At 42.7% G+C, this 12,762-nt stretch overlaps 1 protein-coding gene across 2 annotated transcripts in view; it reads right to left on the minus strand.

The window, feature by feature from the left end:
- The window catches only part of ITGA3 (integrin subunit alpha 3), a 109,992-nt gene extending 104,056 nt beyond the window's left edge, over positions 1–5,936 (minus strand). The window contains exon 1 of one of the 2 annotated variants that reach the window (XM_073572812.1): positions 5,392–5,936. In XM_073572812.1, the coding sequence (XP_073428913.1) occupies positions 5,392–5,561 (170 nt within the window). In that variant the 5' untranslated portion in view covers positions 5,562–5,936. The remainder of the gene's footprint in view (positions 1–5,391) is intronic. The other variant, XM_073572813.1, reaches the window with a different exon arrangement.
- Positions 5,937–12,762: the final 6,826 nt, after the last annotated feature.

Consider the following 12,762-nt stretch of genomic DNA (forward strand, 5'->3'; position numbering starts at 1 on the left):
AATATGGATGGTCCCTAACTCTAAGGACTCGCTTCTCCAAGTGCCCAGATAGACCTCATGAAATGAGGAAGCGTTAGTAGCCAGGCTTATACTCCCTAACATGGAGAATACATGTTTTTGACCAGATAGTTGAGGGTCATAGGTGGTGCAGCCCTGACTTGGAGTCATAGTCTTGTATTATAGCTGTAAAAGGTTTAGTCCATACTATTAGGCTATGTGCCCACGTAGCGTTTTTTAAACGCTCAGGAAACGGGTTCTCCTTCCCAGAAAACGCGCGTTTTTGATGCGTTTTTTTCCGCGCATCTTTTGGACTATAGGAAATAACCAAAAACGCGGACCTAAGCGGAAATTAATGAACATGCTGCGCTTTTTACCGCTAAGCGTTTCCTTAGCGGTAAAAAACGCATCCATTGGCACAAAAAGGCCAAAATGCATTTAAATGAATGGGATGCTTCTATTAAGCGTTTTTGATGTGATTTGACCCCGAAAAACACATAAAAAACGCTTAAAAAAAACGCTACGTGGGCACACAGCCTTAAAATCCAACAATATATAAGAAAAACATGTTTGGAGGCTGTTCTCAGGGAAGTGAAGAATCACGCAGTTGTACCAATTGAAATGCTTTTTTTTTTTTTTACAGCTTTCATTTTAACTTACTGAAAACTCTTGGCCAAGTATTCATATATATGAGGGAGTTTTGAGAGAGCGCTGTCAATCACGAGTGTGACGCCGACAGCTATCTCCATTGTATAGCCAGCTTTAGCCTGAGGAAACAGCTGGCAGCCCAGGGGTTGGCCCAATGGTCTTTGTGGTTTATGTTTACACTCGATGGACAAAAGTATTAGGACAAACGCCTTAATAATTTTCATTCAATTCCATTGCCCCTAGTGTATAACATCCGGACCCTCGGCATGCAGTCTGGCTTTACTAACATATGTGAAAGAATGGCTAATTCTAAAGAGCTTACTGAATTTGACAGTGGTAATGCCCTGTGCTAACAAGTCAGATCATGACATTTTTTCCCTCATAAATATTCCATGATCAACTGTGACCAGCTTTATAGAGAAGCAAAATTGTTTAGGAAACACAGCATCTCAGCCATGAAGTGAAAAAAGTTCAAGAGCCGTTGCATGCCAGCCTTACATCACCAAGCACAATACCACATATTATATGACGTGGGGTAAGACTGCCATCACTGGACTCTGGAGCAAACGAAATATGTTCTATTGAGTCATAAATCACACTTCTCTATCTGGCATCTGATGGACAAGTCTTGGTTTAGAGAACATTATTTGCCTGTCTATATTGTGACAGCTGTAAGGTTTGATGGAGGAGGGATAATAATATGAGGTTGCTTTTCAGGGAACAGTATAAACTTCTTTCTTCCAGTGAAGGGAAACCCTAATTCTTCAGCATATCAAGACATTTTGGACAAATGTAGCCTCCAATATTGTGGAAACAGTTTGGGGAAGACCACATGACTGTGCCCAGTGCACAAATTAAGACCCATAAAAGCATGGTTGGGTGTCATTAGTGTGGAAGACCACGACCGACCCCACAGAGTCCTGATCTCCACCCCATCCAACACTTTTGGGCGAACTAGAACTATGATTGTGAGCCCAGAGCTCTCGTCTTACATTAGTGTCTTCAAAATTCTCATAGATGCCATTCAGAATCTTGTAGAAACCCTTCCCAGAACACTGAGAGAACCGACTCCATATTCATATCAATGGTTGTAGAATGGGACGTCATAAATGCTCCTGTAGGTGTAATGTGGAGGCGTCCCAATTGTTTTCTTCATATCATGTATTAGGGGTAAAATTACATGCCATTCATTGAAATGGCTAGATAACAACATAATACAAAGGTGTGGCAGGTCCTTCAGAGCAATAGCCACTCTTTATAATCTCCATTCTCTTCTAAATTCATAGACAACGTCTGTAGTGAGGAGGCCTCCATATTAATGTCTGTTTGTCCTGTTCTTACATGGAAAGGAGTTGTCTTGCCCGTTCGAACCTCGAAAGCTACGTTTTCTAACTTTTTTTTATCTTTTAATGCTTTAAAGGTGTTGTTCTCATTTTACTTGAAGTTAACAGCTGCATTTTAGTGTCTGTTTCACTGTTGCTCTAAGGCAAACTGAAGTCACCTAGACCCATAGTCTTGTACAATGGAGGTCTGACACCGGGGTAAAGAGTTTCATACACGCTAGATGAAGGTTATCCAAACCCGCTGAAATCGACAGGACCGGTCAACCATCTTATGTGTATGGGGGCCCTCCTCAACGGAAGATGTCAGGGGTAAAAAATTATTGGATAGTTGAAACTGAAACGTCCAATTTTTTTATCATTTTCTGGTAAGACAAGCAGCGCCTGAAGTGTCTGGCCGCGTCTTTCTCCTCTCAGCCCATTGAAAACACTCAGTCAATGATTCACATACAGTGTATGAGGAAGTGGGGAGAGACAGCTTTCATTCATGAGTGTGCTACCAACACTTATCTCACACTGAAGACAGAAGAAAGCTGGTAGCACTGGGGTTGGCACCCTAATGGCCCATGTGTGAATAAGGCCTTAGGGCTCATACACATGGGACATATTCGTACGTCTGATACACACAATGACATCCACGGGGAGGAATATAATAATTCACTGAGGCGCCCTACAGCGGTTGTGAGGCAGTGAGGGAGATCATATGCAAAGTGTATTGAGGCCGCTGGAGTGCATTGCAGTCACAGGCATAGCTGTGGTTGAAATGCAAAATAAAAGTTATTTGGCCAAGGCAATGTTTAGGAAAACCTGTTCAGGGCTTTTATCTTTGGAGCGTACCACAGTATGGTAATGGAGCCGTTCGCTCCCTCCAGCCAGGTTTCCCAAGTGGTCCATGGCCACAGATTCTATTTAATAACCCTGCAGCAAAGGGTGTGGTGTGTCAGTCTTGGTTTGCAAACTGCAGAGCAGGAGGCTCTGCAGTGTCCGGCTTGTGTGAAGAAGCACGGCGCCAAGGGAAACAAAACGCCTTGCACCCCCCAGCGTGACACGGCAGTGCAGTCGCCCACGGCAATAGTTCTCAGATACGGACTGTCTTGATGCCCCGGCTGTGATCCGGAGGATACCATTTGTTTTCAAGTATTGAGTTTCTTTGGACAGTAAAAGACATTTGCTTTGAACTTTTATGTGGTCCCTGCCTATGTGCCACCGTTCAGAATCCATACAAGCCGCAGATCCCTACATTGGGTGAATTTAGATCATAGTTACAGGTTCTATAGCTCTATAGGTTCATTTTAGAGCTTGTTTATACTAATTATGGCCTTGCATACTAATTATGGCCACGTCATACCCTGGGATGACTTGCGCACTGCGGTGTCAGTGTGTACCATTGGTCTGTACACAGCTATTTGCACACCCCGCCCTGCAGGCACTATAACTTTCTTATCTGCAGGTGAGATGAACAAAGAAGGAGGAAAGTAAAGTCTTTCAGTTACATGTTCAGCAGAACATTGCTCCTACTGCTCCTCCCATGCGCATTAACCCTTCTCGTGCCTGCCGACACGTTAACCCCTTTCCCGCTGATTTGTCATACCTCCAGAATATTAGATACCTACTCTTAACTCTTGCGTGGCCTCCTCAGGAGTAAGAATGCAGAATGTTAATCCATGGGGCTGCCAAAAGCCATAAATTCTTGCTAGGTTAACCCTTTCTCCTCCTCCACGTGCAATACTTAGAAGAATTCTTTAGAATAGGAAAAGCACGCAAGTTCCCAACAAAGACCAACATGTCCTCCATGTTTACAATGGCTTCTAATACCACTTTATTGGTATTTCCAGCAAGGATCTCCTCTAAGTTTAATAGTCAATGTTATTCCAGTGTTTCCCAACCTGTAACTATCCAGCTGTTCCAAAACCACAACTCCTAGGGGGCTGTCTGGGCATGATGGGAGTTGTGGCTTTCCAACATCTGGAGAGCCACAGGTTGAGAATCCCATCCACACCAGATACTGTCCCACTCCACATCTGCTCATCACATTATTCCAGACACCATATATCCTGGTGTACAAGGCGCATGAGATGTGCAGCCGCCATACACCGCCAGGGCTCGTTCTACATACACATAATCTATAGTAATGGATGTTTCCGCTCTCATCCATCACTTGGTATAATAAAACATTCCATAGCAGAGTGTCCAAGCCCAGGGTTCCATGACTGGATCAATCACATAAATCAGATCCATGATCGGCTGCTCACAAATCACCAGATTGCTACACGTCTGATACGGTTTACCGAAGGCCTGAGAGTTTCACTTGCTCATATCCAATCAAGCTGGTCCCATAAATGTTTAGAATTATCATTATAAGACCTCGATATTAGTTGTTTCATGTATATGGCTAGTTGCCTGCACAAATTTCTGGAGATTGGTAAGCAGAACGATTAGAAAGTAGGTAGCGTTTCAAACGTGATATGAAAACTTCATACATAATAACTTTATCGAGCCATTGCTTATTTATGCACCATTAATGGTAATTGACAGCTGTAGAAATCATGTGATTCAGTATCTCACCCTACTGTGCAAACTATCGCTGCTCGAGAAAGGCTTGTGCTCACCGCCAAAGCATCGCACAGATGTGGGTTCAGGGGCCGGCACCTACTTTTCCTATGATGCTGCTTTCTTTTTAACTTTTTTTATATGAAGATAGATAAATAGATAATAGATAGATAATAGATAGATATGGGATAGATAATAGATAGATAATAGATAGATATGGGATAGATAATAGATAGATATGGGATAGATAGATAGAGAGATAGATAGAGAGATAGAGAGATATGGGATAGATAGATAATAGATAGATAGACAGAAAATAGAGATAGATACATAGATAAATAGATAAAAAGAATAGATGCAGCAACATGAAATCTAAAGCTATCACTACAAGACCTCAATATCAGTTGTATTATGCCTATGGCCATTTATCTATCTATCAGCTATATATTATCGATCTATTGATATCTGTCATTGTTATATTTGTCTGATACTGAGGTCTTATAGTGATCGCTTTAGATGTCATGTTGTATATATTTATATAGATAGATGGATTGAGAGCATGGGGGGCAGAGCTTTTCTTGCAGTAGGACTATAGCAAGGTCATTGTCTCCAAGTAATAATATACATGATATCAGATCACTAATATAAATATGTATCAGTACGTATTTACTTATAGTTGTATATTCTCTAAATAAATATGTATGCAGACAGATAGATGATAGATATAGGACAGATAGACAGTTATATCTAGATAGATACAGCGAGCACTCCCCTCCCCCCACCTGTTGTACAGACACTGGCAGCCCCCTGCTGCAGAGATGCCCTCATGTACCCCCTCTGCCGATCTTACACTCACAGGTAGCGCTGCTGCCCCTCATTCTGCCGGTGAAACAGCACGGAGAAGCCGAACATTCCTCCGGGGACCCCCGCCTGCTTGATGACCGGGAACTGGGTGTCCACATTGAAGCCGGCGGCCGCCAGGCACAGTCCCAGCAGCGGCAGCAGGCAGCCCGGCCCCGCGCTCATCCCTGCAGCTCCCGGTGCGTCAGCCCCTGCCGGTTCTGTCCCTGGTGCTGATCAGGAGCAGGCTCTGGGATCAGTGACCTCTGTGGGAGGCTCCGGTGCCCCCAGTGTGCAGACCCCAGTGCTGGCTGCAGGTAGATCCTCAGCAGATTAAAGTTGATTTCTGCAGCCTGTTGGAGATCCCATGAGTGCAGATCGCTTCCTAGTGCAGATCCTGTGTCACCTCCTGCAGAGTGAGACCTGAGTGCTGCTGGCCCACAGCCTGCCTCCCTCTGTCAGACCCTCCTCCAGCCCTTGCACCCTGTGCCAGGCCCTCCCATTGCACTGGCTGCTGCTGCCCCTTTCCCTCTCATTTCCACCTTCCCAGTCTCTCATCGGGCTTCTCGTTCTCCCCTCCACTCCCTCTATTCTTCCGGTGAACTTCTGCCTTACACCCGGTACAGATCCCATGCAGGTTGTCTTAAAGGGGCCGCGTCCCCTGCACCTGCCTGTGCTGGGAGTGAGTTGGGACGAGGGGGTTCTGGGAGGGAAGAGCAGGGTTACAGCTTCTCACACTGGTCACAGACTTCACACCACTCACAATCTGTGCACACACACCATCCACACTGTGTTCACAGGCTGCAATGACTACTACCCACAGGACACTACACTTATTGTCACACATGTATGGGACAGGAGATTCAAGGGGGAGGGGATCTGTAGGATCAACCAACCTAAGCCGTTTATATGGACTTGTACATCATAGGAAGCTGAATAAAATCATACCTTGATAGCTGTGATCCGCTCTCTTGTTCCAGAGAAATCCTCATTTTTCTTGATCTATAAGTGAGATGTTACGATCTATGGGCTGGACATAGATCTCGCTGAGAATCTACCTCCAGAGATTATTAGAAATTATAGAGGGTGTTACCGGTATGAGATATATGACTGACAACCTGCTCTCCTGATCTACATTTCTCACGCTAGTAACGCCCCCTTTCATGCATAATAATCTCTGGAGGCAGAGTCTCAGGGAGATCTATGTTCGGCCCATAGATCTTAACAGCTCATTTACATATCAAGAAAAATGTGGATTTCTCCGGAATACAATATTAGATTGCAGATATCAAAGTATCATTTAATTCAATTTTCTAAGAGCTATATGCACATATAGATGGCTTGGGAGGGTGGATCCTACTATCAGCTTCTCTTTAAATTTCACCTCTATGTTGCGAGCATATTAGCAATTGGCACCTAATAAGTTAATCTTTGTTAAGTTCAAGTGGGTGTTATCAGGCTGTTTTCCTGAGGTTTTATGCTTATCCTTGCATGATGCTGACTAATTATAAGCAGGTAGCAACATTCAAAGGAAAGATCACACCATAGCTCAGAGCAGGTTTCTTAGTGTATGAGATATAATGACACTCATGTCTGCTGTGCTCAAGCAACTTGTACTCGCTATACAGTGAGAGCAGGGTGTCGTTACATCTCACACAGGAGCAGCCTGTTCTGGGCTATTCCTGTGTTCGATGTAATGACACCCTGCTCAAAACAAAGGTGCCCTGAGCACAATAGTCTTAAGTATGATTGCTGACACATTCTGGACAGGCAGTGTGCTGGTGGTGTGGGGGAAGGCAGTACAGAAAATTTGACAGTGTTGTAAGAGAAGGAGACCTGATAGAAAGGTTTGTAATGTGAAACAACTAAACTCAGCTGCACTGCTTCTCCCCAACAGGTGTAAGTCATCTGTACTATCTAATCATGCAGGAGGTTAGACCAGGAGATAAGGCTATGTCATATATCTCACATGCTGAGAAACCTGCTCTAAGCTATGGTGGGGGCGTGTTATTTTTCTGCTTTGTAGATACCTGCTTATGATTGGTCAGCATCACACAGGAAGAAGAAGTACACACCCCCAGTGAAAACTATCTGATAACACCCACTTGGATTTTATTTAAGTGTCAATTTCTTTGATTGCTAATATCTTCAGAACAGAAAAATTACATTTTTAAAAAAGTTTTATTTTGCCCTGCAGCCACTATTAAATCATGTGTCGAGCTCAACATGAAACATTTGGTAGAAGATCCTCATTAAAGTGGATCTCCAGAAATATCTAATCAGAGAAGAATAAACTTTGTAGCATCCACTTATATTTTCTTGCTGTACATGCATGATCCTAGGTTGAAAGCATTTAGTAAAGTTGGGTTCTTATACAATATTTAGAGATGGAAACAGACCATAGAGCTTCTCTTTCCTCCTCTTTCCTCTGGTAATTCCTGTTTCCTTCCCCAAAACATGCTTGGGATATGTGGCTGACCATTACATTGTCCCTATTGTGCGTATGGCCATACTTTTAAAGGGGTTGTTCAAGGTCATAGAACAAGGGTTATTTCTTTGATGACAGTAAAAAAGAAAAAAAAAAAGCAGACACCACCCAAAAAAAATAAGAAAACGGGATCAGCCTTATGCATACAAAAGTGATCATGAAAAAGTGAGAGAGAAAGAGGTATGCAAAAAACAAGAAAATACAAAGATTTTTTTAATTAAATCCTGGACGACATATAGGGAAACAAACAAATTAAAAACATATAAAAGAGCCAAAAATGGTTACCAAGAACCAAACACCAACAGTAGCCTATAATATGGCTATTGTAGGTCCCAAAAGCTAGATGGTAGGCGAAACTGGGGACACCACATGTAAACTGGGACAGGTGCAGTAATGTCAAGCACCTAAAGTACACAACAATAAGTATATATAAAGATATTTAACAGTATGCATAGGCAATGAGGTACATAGTCAAGTTCAGTAGGTGCAATGTGTTGGGTATGCAAAGTCCCAAATAATTAACATCCTATAAATTGCCATGTTAAATGTCACACAGAAAGCAAAAGAAAGGTATTTAAAGTGCACCCGTCACCTGTTTTGGCCACTATAAGATGCGGCCACCGCCTTTCAGGGCTTATCTACAGCATTCTATAATGGCATTTTGATATGTAAGCTGTTTTTTGGTATGCACCTATTCAGATGTGCCGTCAGTCTGTTATTTGTATGCTAGCATTCTGACTGAGCACTCTGCCCTTCACCAAGCTGTGGTTTTAATTAAATCCAATCACATTTGGTTCTGACCTTCCTATAAATATAGGCTTGACCATGTTATTAGCCAGAGGTAAGTGTTCACATTAGGCAGTTAGATTAGGGACCCATTCGATCATGAGATCACCTTGACGTTGGTGAATGGGCTCATATTTTTTGGCCAAATATTGTGCTAAGTATCTCATGTGTTTTTCCTAAATTTCAAAAGCCATTATGCTATTCACACTTCATGTATTTCACATTGACATGCCTTAATGCAATTGAGTGCAACCATTTTGATATGTAAGCTCATAGTTCGAGCCAGCAGTGCGAAGATGCCGCTGGACCGAACTGTCAGTAAAGCAGGAGTGCACCACCCTCCACTCCAGCAACAAGGAATCCAGAAGTAAGGGGAGTGTTGTGCTACGACAAAAGATGTTGAGGAAACCTCATTAAAGGGGTGATAAAAGAATATAAAATGGCACCTGTCATGTAATTCAAGTCGTAGTCTTTTATCAGAATGGGATGGAATCTGAAGTAGTCCCGCTCCCGAGACCTGTGTGTCATCTGTCAGAGGAGCTGCCGCTCCCGAGACCTGTGTGTCATCTGTCAGAGGAGCTGCATTATAAGCACACATACCAGAGCTGCAGTAGAAATGCTGTGACAGGAGAAGAAATATATCTTCTCCTTGGCTGACTGAGCACAAAATACTTAGGCTGTAGAAAAAATCATTTGTCCTCAGTCAGCCAAGGAGGAGATACATTTCTTCTCCTGTCACACACTTCCCCTCCACTCACAGCTGTGTGTGCTTATGATACAGCTCCACTAACAGTTGAGACACAGATCTCCAGAGCTATGTATCTTCAGACTGCAGCATGTCCTGACATGTGACTAGGAATGCGCTTCTCACTGACAAAGGAATAAAACATAACCTTCATTAACCCCTTAGTGACAGAGCCAAATTGCAGCTTTTATGCCCTTAAATCAGAGAGATATGTCACACAAAATACTTAATAAATAACATTGCCCACATATTTACTTTACATCAGCACAATTTTGGAAACAATTTTTTTTTGTTAGGAACTTATGAGGGTTAAAAGTTGACCAGCGATTTCTCATTTTTACAACAAAATTTACAAAACCATTTTTTTAAGGGACCACATCACATTTGAAGTCACTTTGATGGGTGTACATGAAAATACCCAAAAGTGACACCATTCTAAAAACTGCACCCCTCAAGATGCTCAAAACCACACTCAAGAAGTTTATTAACCCTTTACGTGCTTCACAGGAACTGAAGCAATGTGGAAGGAAAAAATTAACATTTAACTTTTTTTTACAAACATTTTACTTCGGAACCATTTTTTTTGTTTTCACAAGTGAAAAAAGAGAAAATGAACCATAAAATTTGTTGTGTAATTTTTCCTGAATTTGCCGATACCCCATATGTGGGGGTAAACCACTGTTTGGGTGCATGGCAGAGCTTGGAAGGAAAGGAGCGCCGTTTGCCTTTTTTAATGCAGAATTGGCTGGAATTGAGATCGGAAGCCATGTCGCGTTTGGAGATCCCCTGATGTGCCTAAACAGTGGAAACCTGGCACAAGTGACATCGTTTTGGAAACTAGATCCTTAAGGAACTTATCTAGATGTGTGGTGAGCACTTTGAACCCCCAAATGCTTCAAAGAAGTTTATAATGAAGAGCCGTGAAAATAAAAAATCATATTTTTTCCACAAAAATGATCTTTTCGCCCCCAAATTTTTATTTTTACAAGGGTAACAGGAGAAACTAGACCCCAAAAGTTGTTGTGCAATTTGTTCTGAGTACGCTGATACCCCATATGTGGGGGGAACGACTGTTTGGGCGCATGGCAGAGTTTGGAAGGGAAGGAGTGCCATTTTGGCATGCAGACTTGCTGATGGAAAGGTCTGCGGGCATCATATTGCATTTGCAGAGCCCCCTGTGCCTAAACAGTAGAAACCCCCCACAAGTGACCCTATTTTGGAAAGTAAACCCCCCAAAGAGCTTATCTAGATATGTTGTGAGCACTTTGAACCCCCAAGTGCTTCACAGAAGTTTATAACACAGAGCCATGAAAATAAAAAATAGTTTTTTTTTCCACAAAAATGATTATTTAGCTCACAATTTTTAATTTTTCCAAGGGTAACAGTAGAAATTAGACCCCCAAAGTTGTTGTGCAATTTGTTCTGAGTACACTGAGGCCCAATATGTGGGAGTAAACCACTGTTTGGGCGCACAGTAAAGCTCAGAAGGGAGAGAGCACTGTTTGACTTTTAGAACGCAAATGTTGGCTGGAATAAATGGCGCCATGTCATGTTTGGAGACCCCCTGATGCGCCTAAACAGTGGAAACCCCCCAATTCTAACTCGAACCCTAACCCAACACACCACTAACCCTAATCCCAACCCTATCCATAACCCTAACCATAACCCTAACCCCAACACACCCTAACATTTATCCCAACCCTAACCATAACCCTAACCACAACCCTAACCTTAATCCCAGCCCTAATCATAACCCTAACCACACCCCTAACCTGAATCCCAACCCTAACCCTAATCCCAACCCTAACTTTAGCCCAACTCACTTTAGCATACCTCTAACCCTAATGGGAAAATGAAAATAAATATATTTTCTTTATTTCATTATTTTTCCACAACTAAGGGGGGGATCGGAGGCCCTATTTCTCTCTCCTCTGATGTGCGATCACATAAGAGGAGAGAGAAATGAAATGGAACATCAGACTTTTTTTTTGTGGTCGCTATTATACTGTTAATAACGCCAATCGCAACACCGGGGTCGGTAACAACCTACCCGAATCATGTTCTCTGGGGTCTCGGCTACCACCGGGGCTGAGACCCCAGAGAAATTCCGACTCGGGGGGCGCTATACACTTTTTCCACAGTACCCTAAACTACTGCAGTTAAAAGGCGTATCGGCGGTCGTTAAGGGGTTAACCAATTATTAATAGTCTAAAAATAAACAAACAGTGCACTCACTATTCTCACCCTGATGGTTAGTCAGAGAGTGACAAATAGACAGTCATGGACACCACCGTCTGTGACCAGGGACTTGTAAGAGTGATGGGGCATTTTGCACCTTATGCTATATGTAGAGAAGGGGGGTTTATGTTTGTCTATTTGAGGTAAGAAGAGACTGCTTGAACTGCTGTCCTCCCTGTCTGATCTAATACTCCAGATATCCGGGGTTGTTGAGGTAAGAAGATGCTGCTAACACTACGCCCTATTTTTTTTATCTAATACTAGAGATACCAGAGTGCTGAGGTAAATAGAGGCCGCTCACACTGCTGTCCACCCTGTCTATCTGATCTAATACTGAAGATATGAGGGATGCTGAGGTAATAAGAGGCTGCTCACACTGCTGTCCACCATGCCTATCTGATCTAATACTGAAGATATGAGGGATGCTGAGGTAATAAGAGGCTGCTCACACTGCTGTCCACCATGTCTATCTCATCTAATACTGAAGATACGACGGATGCTGAGGTAATAAGAGGCTGCTCACACTGTTGTCCACCACTATCTGATCTAATATGCGAGATACCAGGGGTGGTGAAGTAAGAAGAAGCTGCTCACACTGCTGTCCACTGTGTCTATCTGAACTAATACTGAAGATATGAGGGATGCTGAGGTAAGAAGAGGCTGCTCACACTGCTGTCCACCCTTTCTATCTGATTTTATACTGGAGATACAAGGGGTGCAGAAATTCGATGCAACTCACAATGCTGTCCCTGTCCACCTTATCTTTCTTAAGTACAGTTCATGGTATAGGTATATCCAGGTCACAGCAGTGGAGCTTCCTACTGCTTATGTACACGGGCTCCTGTCCTAACATTCTAGGACAGTAGGACAGGCATCTGTCAGCAGCCATTTTAATTCTCTAGCGATTACCTCCCTATGCAAAACAATTTTGATTTGCTAATTAAAAGTATGCACGAATTTATTTATAATGACATTTCGCTTTTGTTTTTTTTAATTCAGTTGCCAACGAGCCTCTTTAATTTATTTAAAGGGACTGCTATGCCAAGACAAGGCACAAGATTATTATTATTATTAATATTTATTTATATAGCACCATTGATTCCATGGTGCTGTACATGAGAAGGGGTTAC

This window comes from Dendrobates tinctorius, unplaced genomic scaffold (assembly GCF_039654945.1).
Source record: "Dendrobates tinctorius isolate UK_male_01 unplaced genomic scaffold, ASM3965494v1 ptg000032l, whole genome shotgun sequence".
In the NCBI taxonomy this organism is placed as follows: domain Eukaryota; kingdom Metazoa; phylum Chordata; class Amphibia; order Anura; family Dendrobatidae; genus Dendrobates; species Dendrobates tinctorius.